At 32.4% G+C, this 21,338-nt stretch overlaps 1 protein-coding gene across 1 annotated transcript; it reads left to right on the top strand.

The window, feature by feature from the left end:
* Window positions 1–17,250: 17,250 nt before the first annotated feature.
* Window positions 17,251–19,699, top strand: LOC114402754 (protein CRABS CLAW-like). Its single transcript, XM_028365456.1, has 7 exons — window positions 17,251–17,616; window positions 18,113–18,247; window positions 18,470–18,575; window positions 18,730–18,778; window positions 19,082–19,157; window positions 19,292–19,348; window positions 19,445–19,699. The coding sequence occupies exons 1-7, from the start codon at window positions 17,524–17,526 to the stop codon at window positions 19,451–19,453; spliced, it is 525 nt and encodes a 174-aa protein (XP_028221257.1). The 5' UTR covers window positions 17,251–17,523; the 3' UTR covers window positions 19,454–19,699.
* The last annotated feature ends 1,639 nt before the right edge of the window (window positions 19,700–21,338 follow it).

The raw sequence follows: 21,338 nt of genomic DNA on the forward strand, positions 1-21,338 counted from the left end.
GAGGAGGTTTCCATCTGGGGCGTCCCTCTCTTGAAGGATGACAGGACTGACATCATTCTCCTCAAGTTTCTTAGAGCGCGGGAGCTCAAAGTGAAGGGCGCCCTTGTCATGTTTCAAAACACTCTCCGATGGAGGAAGGACTTCAACATCGACGTCCTTCTGGATGAAGATCTGGGAGACGACTTGGAGAAGGTGGTCTTCATGCATGGACATGGCAGAGAGGGCCATCCTGTCTGTTACAACGTCTATGGCGAGTTCCAGAACAAGGACCTCTACCACAAGGCCTTCTCCTCTCAGGATAATCGAAACAAGTTTCTCCAATGGCATATTCAGTTGTTGGAGCGCAGTATTTGACACCTCGAGGATAATGAAGAAGAAGCTATAGTTGTTCATGAAACGACACACTAGGGTTCAAATGGTTCACGAAATGAGACACTAGGGTTCACGTTTTGGACGATGAAGGGGAAGAGATTGAAGAAGTGAGGCTTTAAGAAGAAGAAGGGGAATGAGGAAGAACCTGTTGCGGACCATTGCAACTAGTTCTCTGGCTAGCCTCAGGTTTAAGCGACACTACCAAGCTAGGTATGTAATTAAACTCCAAAGAAGAGGAAGGGGCGTGATGTGAAGAGGAACAGGCGCGAGGAAAAAAAAATATGTTTGCGACGATCCCTTTATAAACATCGACTTTGCATATCTTATTTTAAAGATGGGTTTGAAAAAAACCGCCTTTGAAAGATATCTTAAAAACGGTTTTGCAATAACTGTCTTTGAAAAATTATGATTATTTACAAAAATACCACCACGTTTTCGAAGACGACAATTTTTCTAGGACCGTCCTTGATGCAGTGTTGTAGTAGTGTTATTTTGTAGTAGTGATACTAGATGACATTGATGATCCCGTAACTTTTCCTCAAGCCTATACAGGTGTCGTGGGATGCAACTATGTTTGGGGTGTACAATGATAATGTCCCCTTGTACATAAAGCATGAAGATCTTGGAGAAATAGCACACAGTGCTCAATGTGTAAACATCCATGTTATACAATTATGGATTATGTAAGTAAATTTAAATTACAGTCCATTGCCTAATTGATTGCTTTAAATTGATGCATAATTTAATTTATTTTAACAAAAATAGGCATATGAATGAGTTAAGTCTGTGATCAGGGAATGCCTCTGTGTATGGATTCCTTGACCCATAGTCCATACAAAGATCTGGGCAATCAAAGTTTGAATTTGAGAATTATATTAAGAAATGGATGTAGAATTCACAGAGAGATGTCTACCTAGGAGTCAACTTGAATGGGTAAGTAAAAATGAACAAAAAAAATTAAATAATATATGCATTATAATAACTTAATGTTCTCCAATGCAGTGGACATTGACAACTGGTGATTATATGTCCTAAGGACAATGTAGTCGCCTGGTTTTGTTCCATGCACAATAAGCTCAACAACTACTTGAAAGGAATGATTAACATGTCAGTTTTAATTTGTAACACATTTACTTTATCATTAGTATTTGATATCAATATTTTAATTGTACAATATACATGCATGTTTCTCTTAATCAATGCAACTACTAAATGGATTCTAGTTAAATTAAGTCATTTAAACAATGTTTGATCTCTTCAAAATGACATTTTATTACTTTGTACATTAATTTTGGGATAACTTTGAATATCTTATTGAATTTAGTGTAATAATCTAATAGGAAGCACTGAGTGTGACTATTACGTCATGCATTGGATGTCAACCATAGTCCTAGGAGGTTTCAAGGATAATTGGAAAATGATAATTGTTTAGTTCAAAACTAAATTCATTTGTTATAGTTGTTGTTATTTACATTGATTAAGTTATGTTTTATTATATCATGCAGTAGTTTACTGACCCAAGACCATTGGAACCAAAAAGAATAAAGGCGATCATGTTCAGTGGGCAAGATCTTTTCTACGAGTTAAAAATGAAGCACTAAGTAGTGTTTAAGAAAATTTTCAAATCTTAGACTTATGTAAATCTTAGGTTATATATGATATTTATGTATTGACATTATTGTATTTATTAGTATTTATTCAATAATAATTTGAATATAATATATATTGTCTGGGTTGATTTTATTTTGGCCTAGATTGGTTTTGTTTTTAATTTGTAGGTTTGGGTTCATTTAACAAGTAAACAAAATATTTAAAAACAAATGCAAAAACAACATTGGTTCTCCCCAAAACTAATGTTGTATAGTACTTACAACATTGGTTTTGGGCAAAACCAATTTGTATATTACTATACAACATCGATTTTGTCCAAAACCAATGTTGTATGATGCATTATAGCATTGTTTTTGCCCAAAACTGATGTTGTATAGCGCAATATAACATTGATTTTGCCTACAACCGATGTTGTAAGTACTATACAACATCGATTTTTAGGAGAATCGATGTTGTTAGTGGATTTCAACATCATTTTTTATAACCAATGTTAAAAATGACCTACTTTTAACGATAGTCATTTCAACATCGATTTTAAACCAATGTTGAACATCCAAAATAATTGATGTTAAAAGCATTTTTTCTAGTAGTCACACTCAAACAAATATTCTTTCTAGTATTTCATAGTATTATTACTTTTATTTATATATGTGTACTTCAATTCCTTACTTGTCCATCTTTTTCAATTTATCATCTTCTATATTTATCTATAAATTGAATTTAATATTTTTTTTTTAAAATTGTCAGTAATTAAATATAATTATATATCACAATTTATATTATGTATTATAAATTTAAAATGCAATTTACATATGAGTTTAATGATCATGCATTGAGAGTGTAAAATAATTTTATACCATCATTCAATCACAAATAACCATTGATATGACTTTTAAAGTAATTATTATAAAAATCAAAAAACTTATCAAAAATGATGGATTGTGATTTGATGACGATATGTGTAAAACTGTTTTACATTGTCAATGCATAACTTATTTTCTTTTTATATATTTTGAAAAATTATTTATCATGAATTTTAATTATAATATAAATTCTATCTTTAAATAAAGATATTTATTTATTATAATTTTCATTATATAAAAACAAACATATGCCATGTAAAATGTATAGACTAAAATAGTAATTAAATAAATGTTTAAAAAATGATTCTACACATCATATTCATCCTTTTCTTAATCAACAATTCAAATTTCATTAAACTACACAAAAAGTGCTTGAAAATATTGTAAATAACCAAAATACCCCCACAAACATTTTACATCAACGCTAAAATTCCCAATTTTATCCATTTGTATCATATCACAAAGGCACCCTGTAAGTATTGTGAATGTATGAATACATGATTTTGATGATGTCAAAGAAGAATCAAACAAAGTTGTTTCAAAGGATAAGCATTGCTTCAAGATTAATACAAGGTTACTTCAACAAACAAAGCTTTGCTTCAAGATTAACTCAAGATCAAGTCTTGCCTCAAAACAAAGTGTTTCCAAGACATCCAAGGCTCTCGTAATCGATTACCAGAAGACAATTTTGAAAAATAGCTATTAAAAAGGATTTTGAATTTGAATTTTGAACCTATAATCGATTACCAGATGTTTGTAATCGATTACAAGCAACGAAACTCTTGAAATTCAAATTCAAAAGTCATGATCCTTCAAAATATAACTATGTAATTGATTACCAGAAACCTGTAATCGATTACCAGTGAAAAAATTCAAAAAAGCTTTTTGAAAAGGCACATCTCTTCAAACCATTTTGAAATGGCACGAAGGGCCTATATATATGTGTGTCTGATTTCAAAAAGCAAGAGAGAGATATTCCAAGAGAACTTCATTGTCAAATGTTCTCTCAACAACTCTTGGGCAAACACTTGCAAATCTATCGAGAATTCATCTAGGAACATCAAATTGTATTATCCACTCTAAAGGAGAGAAATCTTCTGTTCATCTCAGAAAGTAAGTTGTAATCAAGAGACTGGTTGTCTCTTGAATTATGAGTTTCCTGAACACAAGGGAAAGAGATTCCTTGGGTGTTCAGAAGTTGTAAAAAGGTTTTTTTTACAAATTTAGTGAAAATCTCAAGTGGGTTGCTTGAGGATTAGACGTAGGCACGGGAAGTGGCCGAACCAGTATAAATCAAGTTTGCATTTCTTTATTCCCTTATCTCAGTTATTTTACTGCAGTTTACTTTGTCTTGCGCATTTAAAAGAACATTGTTAAATTGATTGCTTCTTCTTCTTCTGCATTATGAGCCTATCATTTAGAAGGGGGTTAAAAGTTTGTTAGTGAGAAATTTTGAAACTTAATTCACCCCCCCTCTTAAGTTATTGAGGCCACTTGTTCAACAAGTATGCTATCACAGTAACCGAATATTAATATATACATCAAAGATATGCATATTAGAAGATTCAGCTCCCAATAAGTCCTATGTATGATCAAATGTTGACCCCAAAGGAACATAATGTGATATCCCCTTCCCTAAAACAAAAAACAATATCCTTCAGTCACCCAATGGGGCCAGCCATTAGACAACCAGCAGGAAAAGAATTCGATTGTTGAAAAGAATAGTGAAAGACTTTGTCATATGCTTTTAACCACGACCACACCAAAAACAAATTTTTTGAAGAATTTCTTGGTCTAGATTCTGACCATAAAAAATAAGGTCATTTCTTTGTTGTCATACACACCAAGTGATTGCACCCCACATCGTCGGCCATCAAGATTGCACCCACCCACCATTGAGACCCAATGCATCTTGCCAAAAATGTTGTCTATTATTATTTGGAAGCACGGTGCATATACCAAGAAGAAAGTAGCATTTCATCCAAATGTTTTGTATCACCCTACATGAGAAAATAACTTGTGACATAGATTCCTCCTCCTCAAGACAAAATGGAATAGAAGATCTCCATCAAGCGTAAGTATGTGACATATCTAGAGATTTTCTTTTATTTTTGGAAGTCTCATGAAATATCTCCACATGAATATAGCCACCTTTTGTGGAATGTTCAATTTCCACAAAGCTTTGAAGATGTCTATCTCTTCATTGCCAAACTTCAAAGCATGTAATTCCAAATATGATGAGCTCACCGTGTATATACATGAACCGAGGATCTTCCAAGCCTACCCTTCATCACCAACTTCCTTAATATTCACATTCTCAAAGCAATGGTAAAAAGTTGTTACCTTATCCTTTTCCCACTCAAATCATTCCTTCCTTTATTTAAACTTCCATTCCTATTTGCCTAAGTTATATTTTCCCATATTTGCGATGTTGTCCCCCCCTTTTGATTAGAATTTAGGAACAACCTAGGAGACTCAAAAGCCAAGCATACCCCCCCCCCCCCCAACCAAAATCTAGTCTTCCTCCAATCTCTAATATTCTACTCCACCAACTTATCAAACCAATTATTTTCCTCTGACCCTCCACACACTAATTTTAGTAGGTCCCGCCACCATATAAACTCACAGTTATTATCTACTTGCTCACCCAACCCTTTCCAACCTTGGCATTTTGACTCTAACACACCCACCCAAAGGGACTCCATATCATGGAACATATTCCATTTCCACTTTGCAAGTAATGCCTCATTAAACAAAGCAAGATCTTTAACCCCTAATCCTCCTTGCTCCCTTGGGTTGCAAATAGTTTCCCACCTAACCCAAGATATCTTCTCCCTACCATCTTCATTTCCCCACAAAAAACTATTTTGCAAAGCAATCAAATTCCCTAAAACCCCTTTTGGGATTTTGAAAAAAAAAGGTATTGAAGAAAGTACCGAATTTATCAAACAAGCTCTCCCGACCATGGACATGTGTTTATGTTTCCACATAGCAAGCTTTTTCTTGAATTTTTAATAGGACCTCATGTCTCCACCTTTCTCGAATTGACTCCATTCGGGAGGCCTAAATACATAAAGGGAAGGTTCAATATTCTACAATTCAAGTATCTTGCATATTTTTCAATAGCTTCTCCATCCACTCCAATGGCACCAAATCTACTTTTAAGAAAAATCACTTTCAACCTGGATGCCAACTTAAAACACCACAATATGCTTTTGATGACCACCACATTGTTAAGGCTCATTTCCCCAATATAGATAGTATCATCCACATATTGTAATAAATTCACTTCCACATTATTTTTACCCACCTTAAAGCCTGAAAACAAATTCTTAGAAGTTGTTTCCCTCATCAATCCACTAAGCCCTTTCCCCACTATATTGAAAAGAAAGGGAGCTAGTGGATCCCCTTGCCTAAGACCTTTTTGAAGCATGAACTCCTTGGTGGGTCTCCCATTAATGAGAATGGAAACTGAGCTTGATGCTAGACACCCCTTAATCCAAATTACCCTTGTTTCATTGAATCCTAATCTCCTCAACATGTAGAAAGGAAGCTTCAACATACAAAATCATAAGCCTACTCATAATCTACCTAGAAAACCAAACACCTTTTTTTCTTCTGTTTAGCTTCATCGTCAACTTCATTTGTAATCATCTCACTACGTAGAAGATTCCTACCTCCCAAAAAGGCATTTTGCCTATAGTCAATCACCTCATGTAACACCTTTTGCAATCTTTTTTCCAAAATCTTTGCCACAATTTTATACATACATCCCACCAAAAAGATTGGTCTAAAGTCCCCTAAACTAATAGGATTATTGATTTTAGGGATAAGAATGATAAAAGATGCATTTGTCCCTTTAGCAAAAGTTTCGGATGTATGAAAATCATCAAGAAATTTAACCATATCTTCCTTCAAAACCTCCCAAAATTTCATGATGAATTTGAAATTGAAACTATCGAGTCTTGGACTCTTTGAGCTACCACAATCCCAAACTGCCTCCCTAATTTACTCTAACCCAAAAGAAGTCATAAGCATATCATTATCTTCACTCGAAATACTTTTCAAATTCACCATATCTAGTGTAGGTATCTCTCAAGAATCTTCACTAAATATTTTCTTGAAGAAATTCCTTGCTTCCTCTTCAGTGCATAAATTGTGCTACCACTCCACGTCTCAAACCACTCATTTGATGTCAAGAACCTATAATTTCTACTTCTAGCTTTTCCATTAGGCCTAAACCAAGTGAAGTTTCTACCAACAATAAGAGATCCAATTCCAAATCATTGATGAAATTGTTGAACTCCAAACTTTCACCTCTTCCATAGTCCACCACACTTTCTCCTTGTCTTTCATTAATAGTCTTACACAATTAAAATCCTCAACTACACACCAAATTGTGTTTGAACTATTCACCTTAGATTTCTTAATATCTCACATAACCTCCACTTAGCTTCCAAATCATAAGGGAAATAAACGATTACAATAGTAACATTGTGACCTCATTTCTTCCATATCCCCTCCAAACAAATATATCCCTCCCCTTGATAGGAATTTAAAACTTGGAAAATGTCTTTACTCCATAAACACAACAAACCTCTTGCTCTATTAAATGTTGGTTATGAACACCATTCCACCTCTACATCCCTACCCCCTAAATGGCTTGACATAATTCTTTATTGATCACCTCTCTCTTTGTTTCTTGTAGGAAAAGCAATTGTAGTTCCTCCTTTATAACTATTTTTTTCACAAACTTCCATTTAACCCTCCCCCCAAGCTCCTCACATCATATGATAGGACTTTCATTGATCAAATCTTGTAAATCCTTCCTCAAATCTATGTGTTGCCCTTATTGCCTCCATTTGATCTCTCTCCACATAATGCACTAATTTTCCCATCAAAAAGTCATTTTTACCTTTACTCGACACTTTTAGCTTCATACCAACATCCCATACCTTTCCTGCCTGTTGCATCTCATCTCTAATTCTCAAGAGATTGTTACAGTTCATAATACAACCATCAGACATATTATCACAAAAGTCTAGAGATGCACTCCTTACCACCTTGTGCCTCCTAGATGCTTCCTTGCAAGTGGATATGTTTCCTTAAGAAATCGTTGGATGATATTCAATGGGGCCTCTTTCAAATACACATGAACTACCCACCTTTCCACCTTGAATACGAGATTGAGAGCCACCACACTCGCGCCACTATTTTGTCTCATAAGAAGTGCAATTGCACCAGGCTGACTAAGATCATGTTGTACCACTTGACCCCACCCCCTACATAGTTTCAACCCAACATTAAACTCCAAATACCCTTCTTATTTTCTGGTTGTCCCAAATTTATGTTGTTTCTATTAGCACTCTCACCACTAGATTTGTGAATAATAGGTCCACTTACATTAGCTTTGGGTCGAGTCCCATTATTTCCCTAACATCCTTGCAGAAAATTGTCTATAATGTCCAATGTGTCACCAATGGGCCTAAGTATTACTGCTTTAACATTTGGCTCATTTACTTCTTGAACTTCGCATGCAAAAGTTTGAATTTGTGTGTTTCCAACTGTCTCATATCCATCACACTTTATCCCCTCCCCTTGCTTTCTAGATTGTTCGGTTTCCTCATTATGACCATCTTGTTCAAAGGACATCTTTGTTGCCTCCAAACTCCCTTGTGTCGTCAAACACCCCCTTTTCGTGTAAGTCTTCCCTTTGAATCCCTTCAAATCCGCCTATCAAACCAATTTCTTTTCCTTTCTCCCCTTCTAACGGTTGAATTCTATCATCCTTTAGGCAGCTTTCATCAAAGAGACACTCTAAGTTGTTAGATTATTATCCAGGGGGTATTGTATGGTTCCCACTCTCTTTTTGTTGCAACCCTAGATCTTCCTTCACCAGTGGCCACCATCCTCCGCCCCCACCTCTATGTTATCACGAGCCTCTACTTTCTTGCAGAAAGATTGAACATCTATTCCAAGATCACTAGCACATGAGTTTTATGCCTCTATTGACAGTCAATAACACCACCCTTTACCTCTGTTACATGTCACCTTATATGGTAGTTCCTCAAATACATTTGTCTAGTAGAACACACCATCTTTTCTTACCCTCAAACTATGCAAAATTATCTGATGAGATGAAGTTCAGATAATAGCTAGAGAAAATTGCATATTTTCCAATTGCAAAGTTTCCTCTGCCAATGTTATCACCAAACAAAGGATCTATGAAATACACTCCAAATCCAGGTTGTTAATGTGATGCCCACACGCCGCACCTATGTCAGATGATTCCCCAAAATCAATCTCGGGTTCCATTTTTCAATAGAGTTTAAGATTGACCACAATCCTTCTCCATTCACCTTATTGCCCTGATATCAGTACCATATCATCCCCCAAGTGCTTCATGGAAATCTCCCAAGATACTCCAAGGAAAGACTCTTCATGGATTTTGTTGAACATTGTTACATCCTTAAGTGTGCCCACCCATTATCTTGTTAGCCAATTTAATGGAATTGGATTCATTTTGAAGTCTAACCCATTCCATGGCTCTTCACTTGATTCCTTTGTCCTATTCTTTCAAACTTGCCACACTTAATTTTGTTTTGTGCCACCTCTACCTGCATTTTGAAGGTAAGCCTTTTTCCTCCTTTCTCCAAAACCCTGTGTATTTCTTGTTGGCTGGTATCTTAGTTTATTAGCCCAATTCCCTCCTTGAAATCTATTTTGCCCCTGTCTATATGTGTTTTGGGTGTGATTGTTTTGTTGCCCATGCTCTACTTTCCTCCTTTCCTAACCATTCTCCTCCTTCCTTCTATATTCCTTTAATATTCTTTCCTCTTGCCTCCTTTCTTCTATCCTCCATTTGAATTTGGGAATGTTTACTTGAATCTTCCTATTCTAGATGAAGATATGATCAAGTTTTCTTTCCAAAAAAATTTCATCCAGCACTCCATTATATCTGACAAACCAGTATTTGAATCCATCATTATTCCTTCTTAGAACGATAAATAATTCTTTCACCTTTTCCCACCTTTGAAAAATAGCTCTCATGTCATTTTCCCCATAGTTTTCACGGAAATGTGAGAAGTAGAATGTTGATATTGCATCCTTTGGCTTCCTATTCCTTGGGCTAAATGTAGTCCATCCATCTTCATCGCCTGTTGTGCCCTCCCCTTGTGTTTCCCTACTGTCACTGGTTGTTTTCCCCTTTCCCTTACCTTTTCCTTCTCTCTTTCTCACTCACTCATCCTTTTTCAGTACCAAACATGTATACTAACCCAAGTAGCTAGTAATATTAGTTGGTACTTGTATTCATCCATGTCATTAAAAAAGAATCGTGTGTAACGTTGAATTATAATTGTCATATACTTAAAAATTGTTGATGAAAAATAAAGTAAAATTATTCTTCATCATGGATGATTGGTTGCCTTGTGGCTTGTTTTGTATATCTATTATTAGCCCCTGTAAACGTGATACACAACTGCTTTTTTATGATTAAAACTTGTAGAACGGGAAGACACTCTAAATACTATAGGTCAGGGCACCAATGACATATTGGGACAGCCAGAAGATGTCCACCTAGAGGATTACTGTATAGTCTTGAACTGCAAGATGTTCCACTCAGTTGCAACTAATCAACTACCCCCTAAGCATCAGAGGATCTCCCTGAAGAGGATTGCCCACCAAGCGGGGAAAGTGACGTAAGGGGGACAACAATTGCTTGATGAAAAGGGGTAAATTACAATTTTTAATTCTTATATTTTAGTTTATGTATTATTTTGGTTCCTTAATTAGTACTTTCATTTAGATTTTATAATTTTTTAATTATTAAAATTAAACTTTAACTTTAAATATCAACCAGTAATTAATGAAAATATAACAAAATATGACGTAAAATTAATTTATATTGATTAAAAAAATAAAAATATGTCAAATTTTTAAATAAAAATTAAAATAATGTGATTAAAGCTATTTTTTATCCTATTAAATTTATTTAAATATTCATACAATTTTCATTGTCAATTTATACAAATTAATCTCACTTTAAATATTTATTATATTCTCATTAGCAATGGATAAAATTTGAGGTTAACGACTTAATTTTAATAATTAAAAAGACTATAAAATTAACTCTGAACATGAAAACCGTGCTTTTAATAAGCAACATTTTGTTGATTTTGCGGTGGAAAAAAACTAGTTGGCTATTTAACATTATAATATTATTATAATAATATTTTAATATTCTTAAGGACTATTACACATTTAAAAGTGATTTTTATCAATATATCCAAACAATATTACTTTTACTAAAATCACTTCCTTCAAACTCACTTTTAATCAAGATCATGTACAAACACATTCACTTAATTAAGCATGTCACAAGAAATCCCTTCATAACATGATTATATTATGCACTATGACATATCCACGTTTAGACACGATAAAACTTTCATGATAGCTAGCCATTACTTTTGGCCATGTTTTGTCGATGAGTATTTTGTCTCATTGACCCTTCAGATTATGTAGCTAATGAAAGTAAGAGACAACCTTAGTCAGTGTAAACGAATTCACTTCTATCATAGAGGGAGAGGAGAGGAGAATTCGGGTTTTGTCCCAGTTTCCCGATATGGATAACAAGTTTGGGTAACTATAGATCAAATGATTGTGTCCAAATAAGTTAATGAACAGAACTAAACGTAGGAACATGATGTGAAAGGGGGGCGGTGTGCTATAGATATATGAATTGAAAAAAGACAAAGGAATCTCTAGGCCAAAAGTTTAATTTCAGTGTACTTTAAATATTTTTATATTCTCGACCAATTAAAAATTATTATAAATATATTTTTTAACATAATTATAATAAAAGAAGATATAAGATTGTGTTGATAGTTAAAGAGAAAAGAAGAAAGAAGAAGTTGTGGGTTTGAATTACTAAAATTAATAATTAATATTTTTCAATAAAAAAATATAATTATCATAAAAGTCAATAATTTTATTATTTATAATAATATCTTTTAAAAGAGACCACGTTACTTGATTTGAGTTAGAAGATCACAAGTAATAATTTTTCTTTTGAGTTTTTTTATTTATCATTCAAAACTCATATTTGAGACTGGTTATTAGATTAAAACAATTGTGTGTCAGTTAATTCTTGTGTATGATAATATATTACTCTCTCCGTTTGAAAATAAGTATCATAATAGGTTGTTTTATACAGATTAAGAAAACTAATAAATGAAAGAGAGTGATAATTTTACAAAATTAAACCTTATTAAATAGATGAAATAGAATAATATTAATATTAAATTTAAAAAGTGAAGTAAATTTTTTTAGGGATATTAGTGGAAAAGAATAATTAATGTTACAATGAAAAACCAAATGCAACACTTATTTTGAGAGACAATTTTTCCCAAGTGCAATACTTACTTTGGACTGGAGGTAATATTAAATAAGAATGTAATAATCAATATGTCACTGAACTAAGTGAGATTCGATTCAAACTTTTTAAATAAGATCTCATATTTGAATTATGTAGATAAAAATAAAAAAATAAAAAGACAAATATTAAATTATCTTATCCATGACTTTTTTTACGTTCTCTCGTGATTTTCACATTAAATACTTTATTTTTTTAGTTTCTTAATCAATGTTTTACATTGATTAGCAAGTCTTATAAAAAAAGTGATTAAGATGGAATACTTCCCTAAAAATGATCAATCAATTTTTTTAAATTTTTCGGCATATATTAATTATTAATAAAACCAGTCAACAGTACGAATAACATAGTAAGTAAAAAAAATATTGCGAATAAAATTTATGTATTTATGTGTATATCTATATCCCCATGGTGTAGTTGAATAGTCTCATTGAATTTATGTGGCAGCAGCAGGAGAGGAGAGACAGAGAGAGGGTTGAATGACTGGCCATTCATCGGACTAGAGAAAAGGAGAGGGGCTATGTAGGTGAGTGAATGAGCAAAAGGTGTGACTTGTGAGTGTGAGCCCTAGGGAAAGTGTGTATTTATACAAGCATAGAAAGGTAGGGGCCTGAAGTGAGGAGATAGATTTGTTTCCTTGTTTGGGAATTGTGAATCGTCCCATCACAAAAAGACACCACAATGCATTTGCCCTTTGCCTTGTAATGTAATTAGTCTCTGCCATGACCTTGACATGTGACTCTACCACATGTCACTCTCACATTTCCACTTCAAGCGCTGCACCCACAAAAAGGGGGTTTAGATAACAGGGTCCCTTTTCTTCACTATCTTTTCCCTCTTCCCTTTCCTCTCAATATTCAGCTTCTCCCAACTTATCTCGTGCTTCAACTACATTGTCATTGCCCTCCTTTTACATATATCTAGCCAGCCAATGCTTTAAGACTTAAGTATAGTCGGTTATTGATGTTGTTTTGGTGTTAATTAAGATTGGAGTCTCCTCACTTTAACATTCAACATTGACATTTATTATGTGAGAAAATTCTAATTTAATTAGAAAATAATTACATATTTTCTTTTTATACAAATCACACGTATTTTTTTATAAGAGATAATTTTACTTGAGTTAAATATGATTATTATAAATAATTTTTTTCCAAAATATTTAACCTAACTACAAATTTAGGATTTGAACTAGATATTACTTGACATTATCACATGTGATCTTAAACAACATTTTTATCTTAAAACTTATTAGTAAAAATGTTGTCAAAATTAAGATTTTAGTAATGTTTTTATTAAATGTTAAATAAAAAAAATATTAGTAAAAGTCACATGTGTATCAGTGTAAATTCAACATTATTGATTAAGTTAAAACAATGCTGCACAAACTAATTGACACGTTGACTTGACTAAACGTATTTAAGAAACTACATTTAAATATCGTTTAAATAAATATTAGTTAAGATTAAATATATATTATTAAATATTTGTTGCTTTTTGAAAAAATATTACTAAATATTTGTAATATTGTTACATGATTTTGTGTTTTTTACATAGTAAATAATTTCTTCTTCAAATAAAAACTTTCTATTTTTATTTCTTAACATTAGTTAGCATTTGTCCTTCAGCATGTGCATGTCCTAGTTTTATACCTCTAATTATTATAATTTGGTTTTTGGTTTATCAATTACTAGAAACTATGGTTCATGTGCCCATTTCATAAGGCTCGTAGTTTTTTTTTTCTTTCGAATTTCCATTATTAATCAAGATGGGTGAAAAAATTAAAGAAATCCAATGGTTTTTGTAATCAAATTTTTAAAGTATCTTGAATTCTGGCTCTGATTCCTTGTGTGTATTATGTTGAAGTTGACTTCTTTTTGGTTAGCTCATAATTGGTGTTTTGGAAGTTATTTATACACTTTTCATCTTCAGTTGATTTAATTGAGCTTCCCATGCATATTTACAGGGTGGGCTTCTAATTCCAATGAGGTTTATTACCATTCGCTTCGATCTATAGGTGGTGCAATCACTGCATCTGAGACATGAATGGGTGGCAAGGTGGGATCTGGGAAACAACTTGAATAAGCAATGCATTTATAATAATGGGGCAGTTCCTATACTTTATTTTCCATATTTGAGATGTAGAAGCATTATGGGTTGCAATTTGAGGGAAACATAATGAATAACGTCCAGAGAAAGTTGTTTTGGAACGGTTGAATACTAGGGTTACTTACGAAGTGTGTGTGTGTAGTGGTGAAAAAGAGGGGCCAGCTGCATGTTTATTTATGCAGTGGAAGTTTAGGGGAGGGGAGGGTTAGCTTCCAAAGTCATGATATGGTCAACTAGACTTTATGATGTGAAAAGATTTAGGTGTAACTAAAACAAGAAGTCTCTTACTATATGCTAAATGTGTACTGCAATTCAGTTATGAGAGTTATTTATATCTTCTACTTTAATAACATTTCATGAATACTTTAATTACATTTTTAATGTTTTTATGCAAGCTAACATACTATAATTAAGAATAGTATGAAACACATGTGGATTGCTTCCAAAAGATAATATATGTAAGAACAAAAAAGCACAAATCAAAAGACTAATTTATATCTTTAGTCCTTAAATTATCGTCAAAATTTGGTTTTCTTATTTTTTTTTTTTTTATATTTGATACCGTTGAGGACGAGCCCTGGTGCAGCGGTAAAGTTGTGCCTTGGTGACTTGTTGGTCATGGATTCGAATCCGGAAACAGCCTCTTTGCATATGCAAGGGTAAGGCTGCGTACAACATCCCTCCCCCATACCTTCGCATAGCGAAGAGCCTCTGGGCACTGGGGTACGAAATTTTTATATTTGATACCGTTATTATTTTACTCGTGTAATCTCTATTTGTCTGTTAATTTAGCATATAATATTTAACAAAAATATTAATGCTGGCATGGCATTGTAGGAGAGTGATATTTCAATTATGAATGTGTTGATGCGGAAGCACAAGAAAGTGTCATGTTAATATTTGCATTAATATTATATGTCAAGGAAAAAGGTAGTTCAGAATTATGCAATTAAAATAATTGGGAACCAAATTCCCATATACAAAATAAAGAGATTAAAATCAAATTTTAATAATAGTGGAAGAACTCAAATTGCAATTAATTAAGGAAAAAAAAGTAGGATTTGCAATAACTTTATACAATATTCTCTATAACTCGTTTTTTTTCTCTCTTTCCATTACATAACTTGTAAGAATTGTTGTTTTAAAATGTGTAAAAGTAAAAGTGTAAAACTATTCAAAATAAAATACTATTATATGGAAACATCTAAAAATATTTCTTATAAAGATTTATATCGCCTACCAATTAAATAGCATCAAGGATCAAACTTAAATCTTTCAAGAGTCTGTTAAACGTTAACCAACCTACCTTAACGTAACATGTTCATAGAATTAAAAAAAGAATGTTATATAACTTAGGAATAAAAAAGGCACGGGGCTTGCAAAAAAACAAAAAACTTGTGAATGTATAGTTTTCGCAGAAAGAGTGGGGATGAAAATTTCGGTTTTAAGTCGACATTTATAAAGCATTGGACCAGAGATTTAAAGTTATTTTATCCCCTAAAAAAATCTAGTTAAAAATACAGGAGTATTAAACAAGTGTTTTAATTTTGAGTGGTACATATAAACTAGTTAATTTAATTACAATTATTCCATATATATATGGCTAGTGGATGTTTGGAGTGGTGTAATTCCTCAAAGGAATATTGAAGGACCAGAAACATGCATGATTTTTTTTTTTTATGAATTTTGGTTGAAACAATTGAAAATCAACTTGTGTTCTTAAATACATTTAAGTCAACGTAAAAAAACTTGTAGCTTTTCAATTGGAGTGAAAAACTTATATTAAGTTTTAGATAAATTTTAATTACTTCCCTAATTAGAGTATAGTTAACTGATAAAAAAGTATTCTTTTAATAAAAATATTATTAATATATTCCCATCATGAGTATCCCTAATGTGATTTATACTAAGCTCTTTTTAATTTATTGTCTTCTTATCTAATGTCTTAACGGATTAACACGATCCTAAATTTTATCATAAAACTGATTTTTAAAATAAAATTTAAACGTAAATTACTTCATTTCTAAACTTCAACTAAAATTAACTTTATAAATCCAAACTATTCAAATTAAATTTAAAAATAATAACTCAAATACACATATAATTTGTCAAAATATTGTTTAAAAATTAAGATAAAATATGTTTTTTTCTTCAAAAAATCTCAAAACTCTTATAAAAATTTAATACATTTTTAATCTTTATATTTTAACAGAAACACATGCTTGTATTCTTTGATAAGGGGCTAAAACTGCATTACTTTTAGTAAATATGAAAATTAAAAACATATTAAATATGTATATATGGGGACTAAGATCAAAATTTAAAATATTTTAAGAGATCCAAAATATATTCTACCCTATAAATTATTATACCTAAAAAGTTATAACCGATGACAAACACTCCTTGCATTTTTTTACATTAGATGTCAAGCAAACAAAGCCTCCATTTTCTCTCTAAATTTTCCATTTACGATTGTAAGCTATACAACTTTTCTTTCTGTACATTATAACAAATACGTGCATACACAGATATATGCATATTAGTGTGTATATAATAAAATAGTGATAAACTTCTTAAACTCATGCGGATTTTTTTAATCATTCAACTGTTGTAAATTAACCTAATGAATGACTAGCCCTATAAATTTAAATTAATATTAAAGCTTACCTACAAAATAGTCTTCGATTAATAATCAAATTTTGAAACAGGATTTTAATTATATATATGGCTCACTCTCTCATTCATGTTCCTGCAGAGAATAGATATAGATATATAATACATGTATATATGTGCTAGTATAAAGTAATGAAGAACGATATTTTGGCGATTGTAGATGGTTAATTAGTGTCAGTGCTTGGTGCAGGTCATGTCTGCAAACAAAGCGTGCAATATAATGCTGCAGCAAATTGTACTACAAGAAGACCAAGTGGTAAAACCAAAACTACTCTTCTTTTTTTGACGCTATACCCCACAACACAACACAACTCCTATTCCTATTCCTATATATCACTCACTGACCCTTTCAAATTGCTATCTTAAACCCTACAACTGCAACATTTTCCTCCCTCTGCTTAACCCTACTCCTCTCTCTTTCACCCTTCTCCTCCTAGCTAATCCTTGTTCCTTCGAAATATGAACCACGAAGACAAACTCACCATGGACCTGGTTCCACCATCTGAACACCTCTGCTACGTTCGTTGCAACTTCTGCAACACTGTCCTCGCGGTAACTTCATCTTTAAACACCACTACAAAATAATATATACCTACCCCCTTTAACTTGTTTAATAACTCATGTTTCTACTCATTCATATTTATGTTATAGTATCATAAGGTTACGTTTATATTGAACTTTTATGTATCATACAAATATATATACCCAATGTTTTAAAACCGGTCGAAGACCATGATTTCGGTTGTAACGCCAAGGTTTTCGTCCACAATTTCTCGCAATAGCGAAACACAATGAAACTGCAAAACCGTGACCATCGTGATCATAATTTAAAACCTAGCATATGCACCTATTGGAAAATGGTTAACAATTTTTTTATATATATAAGAAAAATTAAACTTGTTAAATTCATGAGTACACAAGTGGTATACTCAGAATTACATTAACAAAAAATAATGTTACCTAAACTTGAAAGAGGGGAATGAACTAGAGATATATTTATTTATACATATATGTAGGGTCATATATGTTGATGTTTTTTATTGTGTAGGTTGGTATCCCATGCAAGAGGCTGTTAGACACTGTGACAGTGAAGTGTGGTCACTGCAGCAACCTCTCCTTTCTGAGCACCAGACCCCCAAGTTCTCAAAACCAAAGCATTGATCATACCACCCTAAGTCTGCAGGTTGTACATGCACCCCCCATAATAAAACATTAATTAATATTCTTGAACAAGACACATTTATATTCTATATATACTATACCTAATGCTTCTGTTTTAGTTTTCTTCTTCATTGTTATGCTATATTTGGTCTTTTCTTTGAGATGAATAGTATAGTGAGGGTTGGTTAGAAAAAGTGAGAGTGTGCATGTATACAAACATAAGCATCTGTTTTGTTTCCAGCAGGGGTTTTACAGTAATGCCAAAAAGGGGCAAGCATCATCTTCATCTTCCTCACCAACAACATCCAACGAGTCAGTGTCCCCAAAAGCAGCATCATTTGTTGTGAAACGTACGTAGTTACAACAGATCGAAACAAACCCTTTTTCAGAACCCCTAATCTCCAAACAATTATATAACACGACATTTACATAATCATATGATGTGCTTTTTTCTCAACCCCAACCATTATGTGTCCTTATTATTTTGTTTGATTTCTTTTTCAGCACCTGAGAAAAAGCACCGTCTCCCTTCTGCTTACAACCGTTTCATGAAGTAAGTGCAAAAGAGATGTGTACTTTTTTTTGTCTTTTTCTCTCACAACACAACCCTAAACAGTTTAACTAAAAAAAAAAATACTTGTTCAACATAGTTTTATTGTCAAATGAAAGTTTATTCATAAGTTTGATTATGAAGCTTAGTTAAGAATAACTTATTTAATAATTTCTTGAGAAGGGTTATTGTCTTATCGAAATGAATTTAAAAGGATTTTATAAAAAGATCATAAGTTGCTTTCATCAACATAATTTTCTTTTATTTTTTCATTTAGTACTTGGTTGATGTTGTTGTAAATGTCAGAGAGGAGATACAGCGCATCAAAGCTGCGAACCCTGAGATCCCACATCGAGAAGCTTTCAGTGCTGCAGCGAAAAATGTAATTTTTTTTTCTAACCCTTAGTTTAGTCTTCAGGGTTAGCACTGCACATACTTGTAACTAGCTTAACGTTTCTTGAAACTCACAAAATGTTCATACATATTCCTAACTTGTGCTTTACAACCAATTCACAGTGGGCTAGGTTCATTCCAAATTCACCAACCAGTTCAGTTTCTGCAACTAAAGTTAACGTAAGAATTCGTGATCATTATTATTATTTCCATGATTTAATGTTTTTCTCCAAGATTATTAATTATTGGTTAATTTTTATTAACTCGTGTGTGCAGGCTGATTGATAGAGTTGTGGCATGATGGTTTGGAGAGAATTGGATCAAGTTGACTAATTAATATAAACTAGGTGTCATGCACTTAGTTATATTAAACTATGTGTTGTTTAATTTCTCTATCTATATCTTTTAATTTCCTTCAGTATCGAGATGAACTTTATGCATGCCTATATGTAGATCCGAAACCTGTTTAATTAATGAAGGCAGGACCTATATGTATTTAGTACCAAATAGTAGTATTTGTTAATCTAAAAGATAAATAGCTAGAGTTTAATAGTAATGTTATGAAGTAAAAAAAAAAATAGTAATGTTACATTTTTAACCAATCAATAAATCCACTTTTCCTTTTATTATCTTTTAAATAGCCAATAAAATGCATACACGTTAACTAGTGCATATTTATATTGCATCTTTTTTTACGAAATAACATAACTCTTTTCGTATAGAGAAACGTTTCTTAGGAAAAAAAATATTTTACAAAATACACACAGGTCCTTCTTTGATTTTCAACAATTTCACTTTTCCTTTTTTTATCTTTTGAAATGTATACATGTTACTTTGTGCATATTCTTGCTATATAAGAGGTAATGTAATGGCATATGGGTGCATAATTGCTATATAAGAGGTAATACAATAGCCAATAAAATGTATACGTGTTTTTGTTAGAGAAAAAATGTGCATTCTATAACAACGGTTCGTAAAATGTCTGAAAACGCTTCGGAGTTTTGGTTCTGAGATGAATCAGTATACATGATAAGAAAGGGAATATGATTAATATGTATATGCTTATAACACTCAATCACGTGCTAGATGATTAATTGTTATGGAATGCTCCTAAAGCTGATTCACATGTATTAATCCTTCTTCCTTTGTTAGCACATGCATATTGTCTCTTCGACGGACCTAATACTCCTAGCTGTATAAGCATCTACCATACAACACTGGACTTCGTAAAATGTGTACGATGGCTATTACAAGGTTGATATAATACGCGAGTGTGAATTGAGAGAACTATTTTTATTCCATGCTTATATGAAGTATAAAAATGACATCTTATTTTATTTTTTATAAAAAAAATACCCCTTATAGTCCTTAATATAATGACAAATGGAAAGGTAAGTAGCCAACAAACATAAAGTGTGGTCATGACCGTTTTGACCATTTTCATTTTGTTAAACTAAGAATCATTTGTTTCGGCTAATTTTGGGTAGAGAGAAGTGGGTGAAAAAAAAAAGTGTGAGAATAAGGGCCTATTTGGTTTCTTCATTTTCTATTTTCATTATTAATGAAATAGAAAGTGATAAAGAAAATGAGTTTAGTTGTGTTTTAGGAAATATCTTTAATGAATTTTTTTAAAAAATTCTTGTAAAAATTAAAAATGATAAAAAAAAGTCATTTGCAGCATTTTCTCTAAAACATGAAAATGCAGTACATGTGGCACCACGACAAATATAACATCATTCATTTTATTTTGTTGTGTTTTTGCCCATGGTAACCGCTTCTGATTGAGCTCTCTTCAACGAACTGTTCTTTGTTTCCGTTTTAGAGATCAATGGGAAAATGACTGTTATCAATAATGCTTATGCATCAACATTTCACTGGAGAATTCACAAATCTCATGCTTGCATTAGTTTGAAATTTGGTATAAGGAAATTTTGTATTAGTTTATTTTGTTATTATTGTTTGCTTTGGACTGGAATTTGGTATATTGGGGAAGAGTCAGTGTCAATGCTGGCTTGTGTCAACCATGTTGGGAGGTTCCAAGTTCATTTTTTTAATGTTTTCCACTTTCAGAAAATTGGAAATGAAAATTAAAAATATTTTCCAAAAACAAACAGCCCCTAAATTTTCTTGTTTGGAAGTGGGAGACGAGACAAAAGTGTGGTGGAATCCA

This window comes from Glycine soja, chromosome 1 (genome assembly GCF_004193775.1).
Source record: "Glycine soja cultivar W05 chromosome 1, ASM419377v2, whole genome shotgun sequence".
NCBI classification, from domain to species: Eukaryota; Viridiplantae; Streptophyta; class Magnoliopsida; order Fabales; family Fabaceae; genus Glycine; species Glycine soja.

Bases quoted from the DNA above. Each gene is read 5' to 3' on its own strand.
- LOC114402754 (XM_028365456.1), top strand. From the start codon at position 17,524: ATGAACCACGAAGACAAACTCACCATGGACCTGGTTCCACCATCTGAA. The intron at 18,248-18,469 runs GTTGTACATGCA...TGTTTCCAGCAG, and splicing joins ATACCACCCTAAGTCTGCAG to GGGTTTTACAGTAATGCCAA. The intron at 18,576-18,729 runs GTACGTAGTTAC...TTTCTTTTTCAG, and splicing joins AGCATCATTTGTTGTGAAAC to CACCTGAGAAAAAGCACCGT.